Raw genomic sequence first — 17702 nt, forward strand, 5'->3', positions numbered from 1 at the left:
GGTCCGGCGTCTTCTGGGACCTGTCATGTGTCCCAGAAGACGCCGTACCATTCACAAAGCGCAGCGCTTCTCGCGCATGCGCACTGGGCACCCGGCTGTCACAGCCGAGACCCCACACTAAAGAAGCCAGCGCGGGAATACTGCGCAGCGCTGGACCGAGGAACAGGTAAGGTTCTACTGCAGAGAAGAGCTGAGCCGCCGGCCCGGTATTCTGACACGGCGGCGGTGGAAATACCGGACCGGCCGCTTCATAAGACGCACTGAGATTTCCCCCCCTTTTTTGGGGGGAAAAAAGTGCGTGTTATGGAGCGAAAAATACGGTGTTTACCAAAACATATTCAAGCTATAGTTATATAATGGATCTGGGCTGAAAGTGCACACTCTCAGGTTTAATTCGAGGCTATGTACATCCAAATTGGAGGAAGGGTTTAGGAATTACAGCTGTTAAGAGTAGCCATCCCCCCTTTTTTCAAGGAACCAAAAGTAATTGGACAATTGAATCAAAAGCTGTTTTATGGCCAGGTGTGGGATACTCCTTTGTTATTTCTTCATCAATTAAGCAGGTAAAAGGTCTGGAGTTGATACTAAGTGTGGGATTTGCATTTGGAATCTATTGCTGTGAACCTACATTATGCATTAAAAGGCGCTGTCCATTCAAACGAAACTGGCCATTGTATGGCTTCAAAAACAAAGCAAATCCATCTGAGAGATAGCAGCAACATTAGGAGTAGCCAAATCAACAGTTTAGTACATTCTGAGGAAAGAAGAACGCACTGGGGAGCTCAGCAACATAAAAAGGCATGGACGTCCATTGAAGACAACAGTTGTGGATGATTGCAGGAGCCTATCTCCATCAGACAAGTGAAGGACAATCTCGAGGAGGTGGGCGCATCATTGTCAAAGTCTACAATCAATAGAAGACTTCACAAGAGCAAATACAGAGGGTTCACCACAAGGTGCAAACCATTCATAAGCCTGAAGAATAGAAAAGCCAGATTAGACTTTACCAAAAAAAATCTAAAAAGCCAGACCAAATCTGGAAAAACATTCTTTGGACGGATGAAACTAAGATTAATCTGTACCAGAATGACGGGAAGAAAAAAAGTGTGGAGAAAGGTTGGAACAGCTCATGATCCAAAGCACACAACATCATCTGTAAAACATGGTGGAGGCAGTGTGATGGCATGGGCATGCATGGCTTCCAGTGGCACTGGGTCATTGGTGTTTATTGATGATGTAACAGAAGCAGCCGGATGAATTCTGCAGTGTTTAGAGATATACTGTCAGTCCAGATTCAGCCAAATGCAGCAAAGTTGATTGGACGGCGCTTCACAGTACAGATGGACAATAATCCAAAACACTCTGCAAAAGCAACCCAGGAGGAAATGAAGTGAAATATTCTGCAATGGCCGAGTCAATCACCTGATCTCAACCCAACTGAGCATGCTTTTCACTGGCTGAAGGCAAAACTAAAGGCAGAAAGACCCACAAACAAAGAACAACTGAAGACAGCTGCAGTTAGAGCCTGGCAAAGCATCAGAAAGGAGGAAACCCAGTCTGTGGTAATGTCCATGGGTTCCAGACTTCAGGCAGTCATTGCCAGTAAAGGATTCTCAGCAAAATATTACAAATCAACATTTTATTTATGATTATATTAATTTGTCCGATTATATTAGAGCCCCTGAAAATGGAGGGACTGTGTATAAAAAAGGTTGCAGTTCCTAAAATTTGTACTTGATATTTATGTTCAACCCCTTGAATTAAAGCTGAAAGTCGGCACTTCAAATTCATTTGGATTGTTTCATTTTAATTTATTCTGGTGGTATACAGAGCCAAAAGTATGAAAATTGTGCCTGTGTCCAAATATATATGGACCTAGCTGAAATATTTTTATACCCCTCCTCCCTGCATGCTGTTCAGCTTCTTTTTTTTTTTTTTTTTTTTAAATACTTGTATGAGGTTTTCCACCTTAAAACTGAAGAGAAAAAATAGGGTCACAAGACCATCCATACTTCTATATCCTACTATGTACTAGCATGTGGGAGTCAGCACATGACCATTGTAACTGTGACTGAAATTTTGCAAACATCATACCATGTGATGTGTGTATTTACTTATTACAGGCACTTCTATAGTGCCATCAATTTACTTAGCGCTTTTCATATATATTGTACGTTCACATCAGTCCCTGCCCTCAAGGAGCTTACAATCTAAGGTCCCTAACTCACATTCATACACATACTAGGGCCAATTTAGACAGGAGCCAATTAACCTACCAGCAGGTCTTTGACGTGCGGGAGGAAACTGGAGTATCCAGAGGAAATCCATTCAACCCTGTACATGCAAACTCCATGCAGGTAGAACCATGGTTGTGATCCAAACCAATGACCCTTGTGTTGCTACAGTGCCTTGAAAAAGCATTCATACCCCTTTTGTCATGTTACAACCAAAAGCGTAAATGTATATTATTGGGATTTTATGTGATAGACCAACGCAAAGTGGCACATAATTGTGAAGGGGAAAGAAAATGGATTTCACAATTTTTTACAAGTAAATATTTTAAAAGTGTGGTGTGCATTTGTACTCAGCCCCCTTTACTCTGATACCCCTAACTAAAATCTAGTGGAACCAATTACCTTCAGAAGTCATCTAATTAGTAAATAGAGTCCACCTGTGTATACTTTAAGTATAAACAGCTGTTCTGTGAAGCCCTCAGAGGTTTGTTAGAGAACATTAGTGAACAAGCAGCATCATGAAGGTCAAAGAACACACCGGACAGGTCAGGGATAAGGTTGTGGAGAAGTTCAAAGCAGGGTCAGGTTATAAAAAAATATCCCAAGCTTTGAACATCCCACGGAGCACTGTTCAATCCATCAACCAAAAATGGAAGGAGTATGGCACAACTGCACACCTACCAAGACATGGAGAGCATTACTCAGAGAAGCAGCCAAGAGGCCCATGGTAACTCTGGAGGAGCTGCAGAGATCCACAGCTCAGGTGGGAGAATCTGTCCTCAGGAGAACTATTAGTCGTGCACTCCACATATCTGGCCTTTATGGAAGAGTGGCAAGAAGAAAGCCATTGTTGAAAGCAAGCCAAAAGAAGACCCGTTTGCAGTTTGGGAGAAGCCATGTGGGGGACACAGCAAACATGGAAGAAGGTGCTCTCGTCAGATGAGACCAAAATTTAACTTTTTGGCCTAAAAGCAAAATGCTATGTGTAGCGGAAAACTAACACTGCACATCACCCTGAACGCACCATCCCCACCGTGAAACATGGTGGTGGCAACATCATGTTGTGGGGATGTTTTTCTTCAGCAGGGACAGGGAAGCTGTTCAGAGTTGATGGGAAGATGGATGGAGCCAAATACAGGGCAATCTTAGAAGAAAAACTGTTAGAGTCTGCAAAATACTTGACTGGGGCGGAGGTTCACCTTCTAGCAGGACAACAACCCTAAACAATCACAGCTACAATGGAATAGTTTAGATCAAAGCATATTCATGTGGCAAGACTTGAAAATTGCTGTTCACAGACGCTCTCCATTCAATCTGACAGAGCTTGAACTATTCTGCAAAGAAGAATGGGCAGAAATGTGTCTCTCTAGATGTGCAAAGCTGGGAGAGACGTCCCCAAAAAGACTTGCAGCTGGAATTGCAGCGAAAGGTATTTCTAGAAAGTACTGACTCTGGGGGGCGGAATACAAATGCCGCCACACTTTTCACAGATTTGTAAAAAAAATTTGAAAACAATTTATCATTTTCCTTCAACTTCACAATTATGTGCCACTTTGTGTTGGTCTATCACATAAAATCCCAATAAAATACATTTACGTTTTTGGTTGTAACATGACAAAATGTGGAAAATTTCAAGGGGTATGAATACTTTTTCAAGGCACTGTAGGTGGAAGGTCTAACCACTTAGCCACTGTGCTGCACAGCAAACCAGATGCTGCATGTAAAGTGTGTTTGCGACCGAAATTACTCTTTACAGCATTAGATACTGGTCATCAACATTGGAGAGAAATGCCTGAGTGGTATTCCTGAGTAGTATAGTGGGGTGACAGGGTTGGGAATCAGCTCTGCAGCTAACTTCTTATCCAGATGAAACTGACTGTATATATGTTATATGCACCACATCAGCAGCTGTAATGGGCACCACTGAAGCCCAGGGGGTATGTCTATGATGGTCAGTGAGTTTTGCGATTCGGTGTCACAGACAGGTTCGGTGTCACAGACAGAAGTGTGCCTGCAGTAATGCCCTTTAAAGAAACTTTGGACACACACAGTAGGGAGGGGGCGACAGAGAAAAGGACAGCATGGTTTTCCACCAAATACAGGAGACAGAAGCAGATAAGACAGAAGTCGGTGATTATGGATATCTACTTTAAATACATCCCCCCCCTAAAAAAAAAAAAAATATTTCCCCAAGGACCCTATTGGAAACTGCTGTCTCCTCACACTGAGATTATTATTATTATTATTATTATACAGTATTTATAAAGCGCCAATAGTTCGCTCAGCGCTGTACATTACAGAGGGGGACAGAACATGTGACAGAACAATACCAATACAATGCAAAACATGAGGGGATCGAGGGCCCTGCTCTTTCCAGCTTACAATCTAGAAATAGAGGAAAGTCTTCAAAAGCACATAAGAAAGTGACACAAAACACTTCTTTTCTAAATATATCCCATACACATCCAATACTTTGAGTCCATGTAATTTATTTTTAATGAAATTGTATCTCACTGTGTTCATCTTCCTCTTTTAATTTCCTCGGTAAGCTCCCAAACTACTTTTCTCTATCTCTTCTGTTTGTTTGGAATGGGCGGTGCACCTTGGTTGTAGTCATGTGCACTGCTCTATGCACACTACAAATCCAACAGTCCAAAATGTATAGCGCCTGGTCCACTGGGAGCTACATTCCTATATACAGTGGGACCATGGAGATCAAATGTAACCACCCTGTGATGACCTCAGGGTGAATAACTCAACACAGAGTTCACTATATGAACCATTGATGTATGTATACATGAAGATCATATCCCCCTTATGTATTGTACATGGTGATCATATCCCCCCTTATGTATTATACATGAAGATCATATCCCCCCCCTTATGTATTATACATGGAGATCATATCCCCCCTTATGTATTATACATGGTGATCATATCCCCCTTATGTATTATACATGGAGATCATATCCCCCCTTATGTATTATACATGGTGATCATATCCCCCTTATGTATTATACATGGTGATCATATCCCCCCTTATGTATTATACATGGAGATCATATCCCCCCTTATGTATTATACATGGAGATCATATCCCCCTTATGTATTATACATGGAGATCATATCCCCCCTTATGTATTATACATGGAGATCATATCCCCCTTATGTATTATACATGGAGATCATATCCCCCCTTATGTATTATACATGGAGATCATATCCCCCCTTATGTATTATACATGGAGATCATATCCCCCCCTTATGTATTATACATGGAGATCATATCCCCCCTTATGTATTATACATGAAGATCATATCCCCCCCCTTATGTATTATACATGGAGATCATATCCCCCCCTTATGTATTATACATGAAGATCATATCCCCCCCTTATGTATTATACATGGAGATCATATCCCCCCTTATGTATTGTACATGGTGATCATATCCCCCCTTATGTATTATACATGAAGATCATATCCCCCCCCCTTATGTATTATACATGGAGATCATATCCCCCCCTTATGTATTATACATGAAGATCATATCCCCCCCTTATGTATTATACATGGAGATCATATCCCACCTTATGTATTTATACATGGAGATCATATCCCCCTTATGTATTATAAATGGAGAACATATCCCCCCCTTATGTATTATACATGGAGATCATATCCCCCCTTATGTATTATACATGGTGATCATATCCCCCTTATGTATTATACATGGAGATCATATCCCCCTTATGTATTATACATGGAGATCATATCCCCCCCTTATGTGCGATAGATGGAGATCATATCCCCCTTATGTATTATACATGGTGATCATATCCCCCCTTATGTATTATACATGGAGATCATATCCCCCCCTTATGTATTATACATGGAGATCATATCCCCCCTTATGTATTATACATGGTGATCATATCCCCCCCCTTATGTATTATACATGGTGATCATATCCCCCCCCCTTATGTATTATACATGGTGATCATATCCCCCCTTATGTATTATACATGGTGATCATATCCCCCCCTTATGTATTATACATGGTAATAATATCCCCCCTTATGTATTATACATGGTGATCATATCCCCCTTATGTATTATACATGGAGATCATATCCCCCCCTTATGTATTATACATGGTAATAATATCCCCCCTTATGTATTATACATGGAGATCATATCCCCCTTATGTATTATACATGGAGATCATATCCCCCCCTATGTATTATACATGGAGATCATACCCTCCCCCCTATGTATTATACATGGAGATCATATCCCCCCTTATGTATTATACATGGAGATCATATCCCCCCTTATGTATTATACATGGAGATCATATCCCCCCCCTTATGTATTATACATGGTGATCATATCCCCCCCTTATGTATTATACATGGTGATCATATCCCCCCCCTTATGTATTATACATGGAGATCATATCCCCCCCCCCTTATGTATTATACATGGAGATCATATCCCCCTTATGTATTATACATGGTGATCATATCCCCCCTTATGTATTATACATGGAGATCATATCCCCCCCCCCCTTATGTATTATACATGGTAATAATATCCCCCCTTATGTATTATACATGGTGATCATATCCCCCCTTATGTATTATACATGGAGATCATATCCCCCTTATGTATTATACATGGAGATCATATCCCCCCCTATGTATTATACATGGAGATCATACCCCCCCCTATGTATTATACATGGAGATCATACCCCCCCCTTATGTATTATACATGGTGATCATATCCCCCCTTATGTATTATACATGGAGATCATATCCCCCGTATGTATTATACATGGAGATCATATCCCCTCTTATGTATTATACATGGTGATCATATCCCCCTTATGTATTATACATGGAGATCATATCCCCCCTTATGTATTATACATGGAGATCATATCCCCCCTTATGTATTATACATGGAGATCATATCCCCCCTTATGTATTACACATGGAGATCATATCCCCCCTTATGTATTACACATGGAGATCATACCCCCCCCCCCTTATGTATTATACATGGAGATCATATTCCCCTTAATCTCCTCTTCTCAAAAGAAAATTAATTCAGTTCCTCTAATCTTTCCTCATAGCTGAGCTCCTCCATGTCTCTTATCTGGCTGGTTGCCCTTCTCTGTACTTTCTCCAGTTCCCCAATGTTCTTTTTGTGAATTGGTGCCCAAAACTGAACTGCATATTCCAGATGAGGTGTTACTAATGATTTATACCGGGGGTACTCTTTACGTCTGGAGGAAAAGAGATTTAATCTCCAAATACGGTAAGGTTTCTTTACAGTAAGAACTGTGAAAATGTGGAATAGACTCCATCAAGAGTTGGTTCTGGACAGCTCAGTGGATTGCTTTAAAAAAGGCCTGGATTCTTTCTTGGGCAACCATCCCCGTGGGGTTGATTAACTATAGGCAAATGGACTGTGCACTTTGCAAGTGCAGTTGCACTCATTTTCCCCAAAGCTTAGTAAATGTGGTAAAGCTCTGCTGATTTTTTCTTTTCTTGCACCTTATTGGGTATTCTTTACAAAGTGAAGCTTTACCACATTACATTTAGTAAGGAAAATGAATGCAACTGCACTTGTAAAGTGCACATTCTATTTGCATTGCATAAATTCACCGCTATGCGTGCTTCACCAGAGCAACAAATCACAGACTTGTTTTCTAACTATGCTAAACAGCATAAAAAATTATACCCGATATGTCCATCTGGAGTACAGCATCTCCTTGCTCTTTCCTTGTCATTCGCTCCTTCGTTTTGCTTGTCAATAGAGCTGATGCGAACACAAATGTTTGGGTGGATGTGAAGTAGTGAGTACAGCATACATACTGTATGTTCTGGATGAGCAGACATTGCGCTACGCCAGCAAATATTTACTGTAATGCATCATTTAACTGCTTTAATCCTATAAGTCATGATGAACGGTGTGCCTGGCCTGAGGTCACAATAAAAGTCTGAAATTTCTGAAGATCATACGCTAGCCATTTATAATATGCTAGCCACAAAAACTGCTACAAAAACAGCAGACCCAAATACTCCTGCGCTTGGGGACGGACTCAATAAAGGTTATGACCACATTGCGGATGTCCTGGAATGCGCACTCCTTGCTGCCCTCAGAGGACCGGGGAAGTTCAAATGTACTGAATAGAAAGAAAACAAACAGAGGGCGCACCGGCCTAGTGCATTACCTAAAAAAACATTGATTAGAGAGATAAAAGTAGGTATTGTACTCACAAATGACAATAATGTCAAAGGAACATCATGAAAGAACAGCTCTGTAAAATCCGTACTACGTGTCTAGTCGCAATGGGAACCCTGGACTTCAAACAAGCTAATGCGTTTCGAGGACTTGCCTCTTCCTCAGAGCCCTTGAGGGCTGAGGAAGAGGCAAGTCCTCGAAACGCGTTAGCCTGTTGGAATTCCAGGGTTCCCATTGTGGATAGGCAGGTAGTATGGATCGGACAGAGCTGTTCTTTCATGATGTGCCTTTGACATTATTGTCGTTTGTGAGTACAATACAAAAATCGCTGCCTTTGTAAGTACCGGTAAGGCTGGGCCTCTTCAGCTACAATGCACCAAGATGGGACAGGTGTAGGTCCAGCCCAGCTGCAGGCAGCTTGTCAAAGTCTAAGGTAGTTTCAGGACCCGAGTATGAACCAGCAACCTCTGCTGTGTCTGGTGATGTCTCTTCTTGATGAGCCACCTGGGATGCTGGACATCTCTTTGGACAATTCCTTGAATGATCTTGCCTTGAACCTTGATTCTCTCAAACTTTGAACCCTTTGCTCCTCCCATGAACTTCCTATTTTAGCCAAGCCTTTGCACTCCTGTTTGTCAGATTATTGTGCTCTCTCCAGCCAATATCTGGCTCGTCTCTCCTTCTGCCGTCCCCATCTCTGCTACCACTCATTATTGACCTTTGGCTTATTCCTTGACTAACCTGCTTGATCCCAGTCTGTGACCACTTATCGTCGACCTTTGGCTTATTTATTAACTGTGCTTCTGTTTGGCCCCTACCTGCTATATCTGTTGCTGGACCCTGGTTTGCTCACCTCCTGGTGGGGCGATCCCAGCTTGGTACTAACATGCAGTAAAACCCATCTCCACCATCAGGAGCTCTAGTGAACACCAGTTAGTAATTAGACTCCCTCAGATGAGCCCAAGTCATATGCCAGAGTGATCTGCTCCTGAGCTTATCCTGCTGGTCAGTGGGACCCTCTACTCTGCAACAGGAGTTAGTTCCCGAGTCTGACCCCGGACCATGAGGAGGTAGGCTGTGGCTTGATGGGGCTGACTGCTATACCAAGTGGTGCTGGTGTTTAGGGTCCTGTCCATTCTGCAAAGAGGTTCTGGAATGCTGAGCTCTGCATTCTAGAACCTTGTCCCTGAACAGACAGGGCCCTAAACCCCAATACCACTCAGTACAGTGTTCAGCCCCAGCTTACCATAGACATCAGGAGGGAAGCCCTGTAGCTGAACAGCAATGTGTGCAAAGGGTCCTGTCCATTCTGCGAAGAGGTTCTGGAATGCTGAGCTCTGCATTCCAGAACCTTGTCCCTGAACAGACAGGGCCCTAAACCCCGATACCACTCAGTACAGTGTTCAGCCCCATCCAGCCCCAGCTTACCATAGACATCAGGAGGGAAGCACTGTAGCTGAACAGCAACGTGTGCAAAGGGTCCTGTCTATTCTGCAAATAGGTTCTGGAATGCTGAGCTCTGCATTCCAGAACCTTGTCCCTGAACAGACAGGGCCCTAAACCCCGATACCACTCAGTACAGTGTTCAGCCCCAGCTTGCCATAGACATCAGGAGGGAAGCACTGTAGCTGAACAGCAACGTGTGCAAAGGGCTCAATGTGTATACCTGATATTATTTTACATTCTCTGTTCAAAAAAAGATGCAAGTGGAAAGCGATAACCTCAGGTAAATAGCACAAAATCCTATAGCTATAATATTACATATTTATATAGGAAAGTAAAATAAAAATAGATTTAATCATTGTAAAGCTAGACTGACCTATACAGTAAGTTATCATCCAAAAAATATTCAGGATTCAACAGCAGCCAATAGGGAGGATAAGTCTCACCAAGGGCCAGCTTTTTAAACCAGGCCTCAGAGGAGCACTAAATGACTAGAGCCAAGAATAGAACTCCCTCTGTCTATACATAGAACAGCAGACTGCCAGAGTCTCCATCCCTTCAATTAGATTATCTATGTAAATGGCTGAGTAGTGGATTGCCAGTTAGGCAGACCATGACTAAATGCTAGTGTATGTGGAAAAAAAGGTATACCATTTATATTTCTGATCCAGTAAGTGTGCTAGGCTCATTACAATATTGATTTTTAAAAACAAAGGTACAGTTGTCTTTTTAATATATCTGTATAATAAAGGCATTTTTGTTTGCGAACAGAGGATACCTTTATTTCATAAACCCAGCAACCTTAAGGGATATTTTCATGTTACGCCCTATATTCCTCTAGGCGCTGAATGTCCTATATATTATATTTCATAGAGTCCAAGAGCCAGACAGCCAATACTCCTCTAAAGTTACATCTGATGCTAAACTTTCTGGAGCCCTTTTTTATGGTTGTCAAGGACATGTTGCTGGCTCCTTAACCACTTCCAGTCCGGACACTTTCACCCCCTTCCAGTCCAGGCCAATTTTCAGCTTTCAGCACTATCACACTTTGAATGACAATTGCGCAGTCATGAAACACTGTACCCATATGAAATTTTTAGCATTTTTTGAGACAGATAAAACTTTAATTTTGGTGGTATTTTTTTCTATATAAAAGAAAAAGTACAAACATTTTGAAAAAAAAAGTATTTTTCTTCTAAAATTTTGCAAATAAATAATCTTTCTTCATAAATCTTGGCCAAAAATGTATTCAGCTATCTTTTTAGTAAAAAAAAAAACCCAAATTAGTTTATAACAAAAATTATAACTTTTCAAATTTTTTTTTTTACATTTTTATTTTATTTATATTATTATTATTTTTTTTTTTTTAACATACCGTCACCCTAGCAGTACAGTGTCACCATAGAGACACTGCACTACTTGTGGGGGGTGATGAAGATTTTTTTTTTCTTGTTTTACACGGATTGCTTTTACACCCATAAAGGCTGTAAAAGCAATAATTTCTCCTTCTCTCTGGCTGCATTCTTGCAGCCATTGAGAAATACTGTGAGAGCTGTGATTGGTCATAGCTTGTCACATGGTACAAGGCTGTTGTGAATAGCCTTGTACCATGTGATCTCTGTGATCATTCACAGATTTCACACATAGGTGTCCGTTTATGAACCAGCGGTAATAGATCGCTGCTCAGTTCTCCGGCATTCTCGGAGAACACAGTTCTCCTGTGAATGCAGTTTATGAAGCAGTTCTTGGAACGAAGGGAGAACGATCTCCAAACGCTGGAGAACGGTCTACAAACTCTGGAAAACGGCTGATTTTACTATAATCTCGTGAGATTACAGTAAAAGATCTGTTTACTAAGCAGAGGTAAATTATCTCTGCTTAGTTTTCGGTCCCTCCGATTCTCCAGCTCTGGGCTGGAGAATCTGGAGGGAGAACACAGATCTCCAAAGAAGGCCTGAACATATTCTCCTGGGTGTTATAAACTGTGAATGACCAGAGAATAGCTGTGATCCTCTGAATCTCAGCTATTCTGTGTGTCATAAACAGACACCATAGTAAGCAATGATATCAGGAAGTGACATCTTGTTTACTACTATTCATGTGATCACTAATTGGCCTATCAGGGATCACATGAATCGGGACCTCACACAGAGGTCCCATACAGCGATTGGCGTCTTACGGACACAGCGGGCACCGGATTGCGATGCCGAGGTCTCCCAGGGAGCACAGATAGGAAGTGAATGTGGGGGCCATTTATAAACAGCAACCCGCTTCAGCACTGCTCCTGTCCAGCCGTTTATGTACATGGGCCGGACGGGAAGTGGTTAAAAGAGAATTTTAGTGTACTTTCTATTAATATAATTTTAATTATTACAGAATGAGTTTGGGAAGGGGTAATTTGTCATTAGGGATGTTGTTCGTAAGCCTCAGACGTAGTTACATAGTTTGGTTGAAAAAAGACACAAGTTCATCCAGTTCAACCAATAGAAGGGAAAAAAAAAATATATGCAATCCTATATACACAATCCTATACCCACAGTTGATCCAGAGGAAGGTAAAAACCCCAATGATCCAATTTGCTTCATCTGGGGAAAAAATTAAATATGAACAAAGCATATTCCTCTATGTGTGTTTGTCTCAATCCAGAGCCCTAAGTGTCATTTCTGTCTGCTGCCTCATTTCTCTGCTATCTGCAGGAGTCAATTTTGACAAATTTTCCTGACATTAAGAGATAAAAAAAGGTAAAAGGGGAGGCAGCTTCAGCTTCAGTAGAAAAATCTGTCCCTTGCCAGAATGCTGCAGACAAGGACCCTTCCCACTGCAAAGGTCCAGTATGCCCCATGGTGGGTAAGATTTTACTCCCTAAAAAACGTCCAAAATACATGTGCAAAATGTGACAATGTATTAAAGTGTTTGCTCACCAGTTCCAGAAGTCTGCCAAGCAAAATAGGGGAGTGGGACACTTTGGTGCACGAAGAGAACTATGATTTAAATGGTATATCTGAATATTGCCTTCATTCTTCACATGACTGGCCTATTATTATTCCTGGCTATGCAGTTCAGTTTTGGGCACCAATTCATTAAAAAGGATATTGAAGAACTGGATAAAGTGCACAGAAGAGCAACCGAACTGATAAGAGGCATGGAGGAGATCAGCTATGAGGAACGATTAGAGGAACTGAATTTATTCTTGCTTGAGAAGAGGAGATTAAGTGGGGATATGATCACCATGTATAATACATGAGGGGGGATATGATTACCATGTATAATACATAAGGGGGATATGATCACCATGTATAATACATAAGGGGGGATATGATTACCATGTATAATACATAAGGGGGATATGATCTCCATGTATAATACATAAGGGGGGATATGATCTCCATGTATAATGCATAAGGGGGATATGATCTTCATGTATAATACATAAGGGGGGATATGATCTCCATGTATAATACATAAGGGGGGATATGATCACCATGTATAATACATAAGGGGGGATATGATCTCCATGTATAATACATAAGGGGGGGATATGATCTCCATGTATAATACATAAGGGGGGATATGATCTCCATGTATAATACATAAGGGGGGATATGATCACCATGTATAATACATAAGGGGGGATATGATCTCCATGTATAATACATAAGGGGGGATATGATCTCCATGTATAATACATAAGGGGGATATGATCTCCATGTATAATACATAAGGGGGGATATGATCTCCATGTATAATACATAAGGGGGGACATGATCACCATGTATAATACATAAGGGGGGATATGATCACCATTTATAAATACATCAGTGGTCCATACAGTGAACTTGGTGTAGTTATTCACTTTAAGGTCATCACATAGGACAAGGGGGCTCTTACGTCTTAAGGAAAAGAGATTTAAACTCCAATGGACTTGTGTCTTTTTTAACCAGACTAACTATGTAATCAGCAGGAAAAATAAATTTTGCTGATTGGAGAGCTCAAGTTGTGAATCAGTAGGGGGCATTAAGTTCCTATGCAGACAGACCACTGCTTTCACACAGAGCTATGCATGCTGGCAAAGGACAGGCTTTTCTACAAAGGGTGTGGCTGATCTCTAAAGAAAAACCTGTAAGACTTTGCAAACCCGTATCTTTGATGCACATGGAATATAGGTATCCATTTTAAACTGAAAGTTCAATTGGGTTTTTAAGTGGTTATAAAAACACTCTGCTTGACAATGACAAGTGATTATACTGTATACTATAAATCTGTAGAAATACAGTCTCGGTCCCATCTCCATTATTCCCCCTTTTGTTAGGGAAAAAGCCTTTAATGATAGGAACACCTCCATGTAGTAACATTGGATATCCCGTACAGATTCCATCAGCTTCCTAGTAATTCATAACAAAAGCTTAGTTCTGTTTTTTTTCTACAATCTGTGGACTTAAAGTGGAACTAAACCATCCTCTCCTTTACAGCCAAGGATGCTGCCATCTTAGGTTCTGTTTGATCTTCAGTTACCAAGGTGCTGCATGAGTCCTTACACCAACCATTTGATGGCTTCACAATTTGCCGGCGAGCACAAGCAACAGGGACAGTGATCATTCATAGCATGCCTGGAATGTACCGGTTTAGGGAAACAGTGAAATCGATAGGTTTAGTACCGCTTTAAATAAACCTGTGCTGTGGATGGAGGCGGCCATTGCTCTCCATTTGAAAATGCTAGTTCTCCAGCTGTTATGCTGATCGAATAGTTGCAATGCTATCCCTTGTCACCCTTATGGAACAAGAAGAAATTAAAAGTTCTGGTTTCATTTTGACTTGGCTGGTCTGTATGCTTTTGAGTCAGGGTATCAAAAAAGTATTGCAATCAGGGACAGCCAGGCAATTTTCATATTCAGTACCTTGTCATCAATAGCATACTAAGTGCAGGTTTTCTTGATGTTTGACCACAAATAATGATTGCATTTTCCAGGAAAGAAAAGACAGCAAAACAAGTGAAGTGCAATACATCCATCAATCAATCCTGCTGGCGTATTAGTTCGCATGACAAGGAGGCTATGTAAGCAAAAACCAAAAAGTCCCACAAAAAAAAAAAAGTGGGTTACAAGCACAGGAGCAGGTTTCCATTTTAATACGTCTGTTCTACAGATTGAAACAAACACACGGACATCAATCTTCAATCCTCTGAGTGCTCTCAAATCTGTCCAAAAGCAGCAAGAAATAGCACTATGATGGAACATTTTACATCACACATTTTTTTGGCATTGCACTTTATACATGTATATGACCTAATATCCAAGTACCACCCAGCACGCACACTCCGCTCCTCACAAGACCTCCTTCTCTCTAGTTCCCTGGTCTCCTCCTCCCATGCCCGCCTCCAGGACTTCTCCAGGGTGTCACCCATCCACTGGAACTCCCTGCCCCAACCCATCAGATTATCACCTACTCTCCTCTCCTTTAGGTGCACCCTGAAAACCCATCTCTTCAGGGAAGCCTACCCCACCCCCTGCTAACTTGCCGACCTCCTCCACTCTTCCTACCACTCCATCCCCCACAGCTATCTCCTCCTGTGCCACCATCCCCTCCCTCCTAGATTGTAAGCTCCAAGGAGCAGGGCCCTCGATCCCCTCATGTTTTGCATTGTGTTGGTATTGTTCTGTCACATGATCTGTCCCCCTTTGTAATGTACAGCGCTGAGCAAACCATTGGCGCTTTATAAATACTGTATTTTGTCAGTATTTATGGATTCATTTTTGCATCAACTAATTTCAGTAAAACTAAAATTTTGTAATCCAAGTTATATTATTACCCTTCCTTTCATGTAATGAGCTAAAAAAATATTCTATAAAACGCAGTTTTGTCAATATTTTGGAGATTGTTCTTGTGTTCATTGAAATATTGATTAAAATCTAACTTTTCAAAAGGGGCGTAGTCATTTATGCTGAGAACTTGATATTTTTGGTCACAGTAGTGTTGACTTACTACAGCAGCTGAGGTTAGAGTTAGGGTTAGCACGGGAGAAAGTAACATACAACTTCTATTTAGGCCTAAAAATGTGAAGCATCCCTGCTAATAATCAACTTGGACCCATCAAGCTTACCGGTTCCTGTAGAGCCTGATCTCTATGGCCTGTAGTATCGGCGAGGCTCCTCTTCCTCAGCAATTTTTTGGTCAGTTCAGGGTTATCCATCAAAATGTACGAACATAAACCAGCTCCGTTCTGGAGCAAGAACTCTGCAATATCTTCATGTCCTGGTATAGAGATCACATAACTGTTAGTATGAGCAGCAATGATCTTCCCTTTCACAGACTTCAGAATCAAAAAGGGAACAGAGAAAGTGTCATGTCTCACCATCAGTCTACATAGACAACAAATTGGTGTGTGTTTCAGAGAACTGGAAACTATTTTATCAATTACTCCGTAAATATGGTGAAACCTGGCTGATAAAATGTTAAACCACTTCATGTCCGGGCACTTTCACCCCCTTCCAGTCCAGGCACATTTTCAGCTTTCAGCGCTGTCGCACTTTGAATGTCAATTGCGCGGTCATGCAACACTGTACCCATATGGTTATTTTTAGCATTTTTTGAGACAGATAAAACTTTATTTTGGTGGTATTTATTCACGACTGGGATTTTTTTTTTGCTATATAAACGAAAAAGTCCAAAAATTTTGAAAAAAAGTGTTTTTCTTATAAAATGTTGCAAATAGATAATCTTTCTTCATAAATCTTGGCCAAAATTTATTCAGTTATCTTTTTAGTAAAAAAAAATAACCCAAATTAGTTTATAACCAAAAATGTTTACATTTTTATTTTATTTTTTTATATTATTATTTATGGGTTTTTTTCTAACATACTGTCACCCTAGCAGTACAGTGTCACCATTTTGACACTGTACTACTTGTGGAGGGTGAATATGTTTAATTTTTTTTTACACTGATTGCTTTTACACCCATAAAGGCTGTAAAAGCAATCATTTCTCCTTCTCTCTGGCTGCATTCTTGCAGCCATTGAGAAATACTGTGTGAGCTGTGATTGGTCACAGCTTGTCACATGGTACAAGGCTGTTGTGAATAGCCTTGTACCATGTGATCTCTGTGATCATTCACAAATTTCACACGTAGTAAGCAATGATGTCAGAAGTGACAGCTTGCTTACACCTATTCATGTGATCACTGATTGGCCAATCAGTGATCAAATGATTGGGACCTCACACAGGGGTCCCGAACAGCTATCCGTGTTCCAGGACTGGATTGCGGTGCCGCGCGCTCCCAGGGAGCGTGCACAATTCAAAATGGCGGCCGCCGTTTATGAACGGCTACATGCGCCTGGACTGCCACCGTCCGGCCATTTATATACAGCGGCCGGACGGGAAATGGTTAATGTACATACAGTAAATGAAATATAATGCAAAATGTATAAAAGTGCGGAAACCTTTTGAAGAACCCTCATACATTGAAGAGCTGCTTGCTATGGGGGCACTCATGCATGCTCACTTCCAAGCCCTGCTCTGTGTGTCCATGTCCAGTGACATGCTCTCTTGTCACTGGCTCTGATTGAGAGCTGCAGGATCCAATGGTTCCTGCTGCTGTATCTGAGCCAATGAGGAGTGAGAGAGCCGACAGAGACTCGGCTCTCGTGCACATTGCTGGATCGAGATTGGGCTTAGATATGTACTTAAGGGGATGGGCTGAGGGGGAAGCTGTATGAAGAAGGTAAAAAAAACCTTCTGCCTTTAGAACCGCTTTAAAGTAGAACTATAGACAAAAAA

The 17702-nt window shown here is 41.3% G+C and overlaps 1 protein-coding gene across 2 annotated transcripts in view; it reads right to left on the reverse strand.

Annotated features, from left to right (window-relative positions):
• LRRK1 (leucine rich repeat kinase 1) overlaps positions 1-17702 on the reverse strand; it is a 325566-nt gene that overhangs the window by 156880 nt on the left and 150984 nt on the right. For both annotated transcript variants that reach the window (XM_089655524.1, XM_089655525.1), the window contains one exon: positions 16030-16181. In XM_089655524.1, the coding sequence (XP_089511650.1) occupies positions 16030-16181 (152 nt within the window). The remainder of the gene's footprint in view (positions 1-16029; positions 16182-17702) is intronic.

This window comes from Staurois parvus, unplaced genomic scaffold (genome assembly GCF_062004578.1).
Source record: "Staurois parvus isolate SC_StPar_1 unplaced genomic scaffold, SC_StPar_1.0 ptg000845l, whole genome shotgun sequence".
NCBI lineage: Eukaryota > Metazoa > Chordata > Amphibia > Anura > Ranidae > Staurois > Staurois parvus.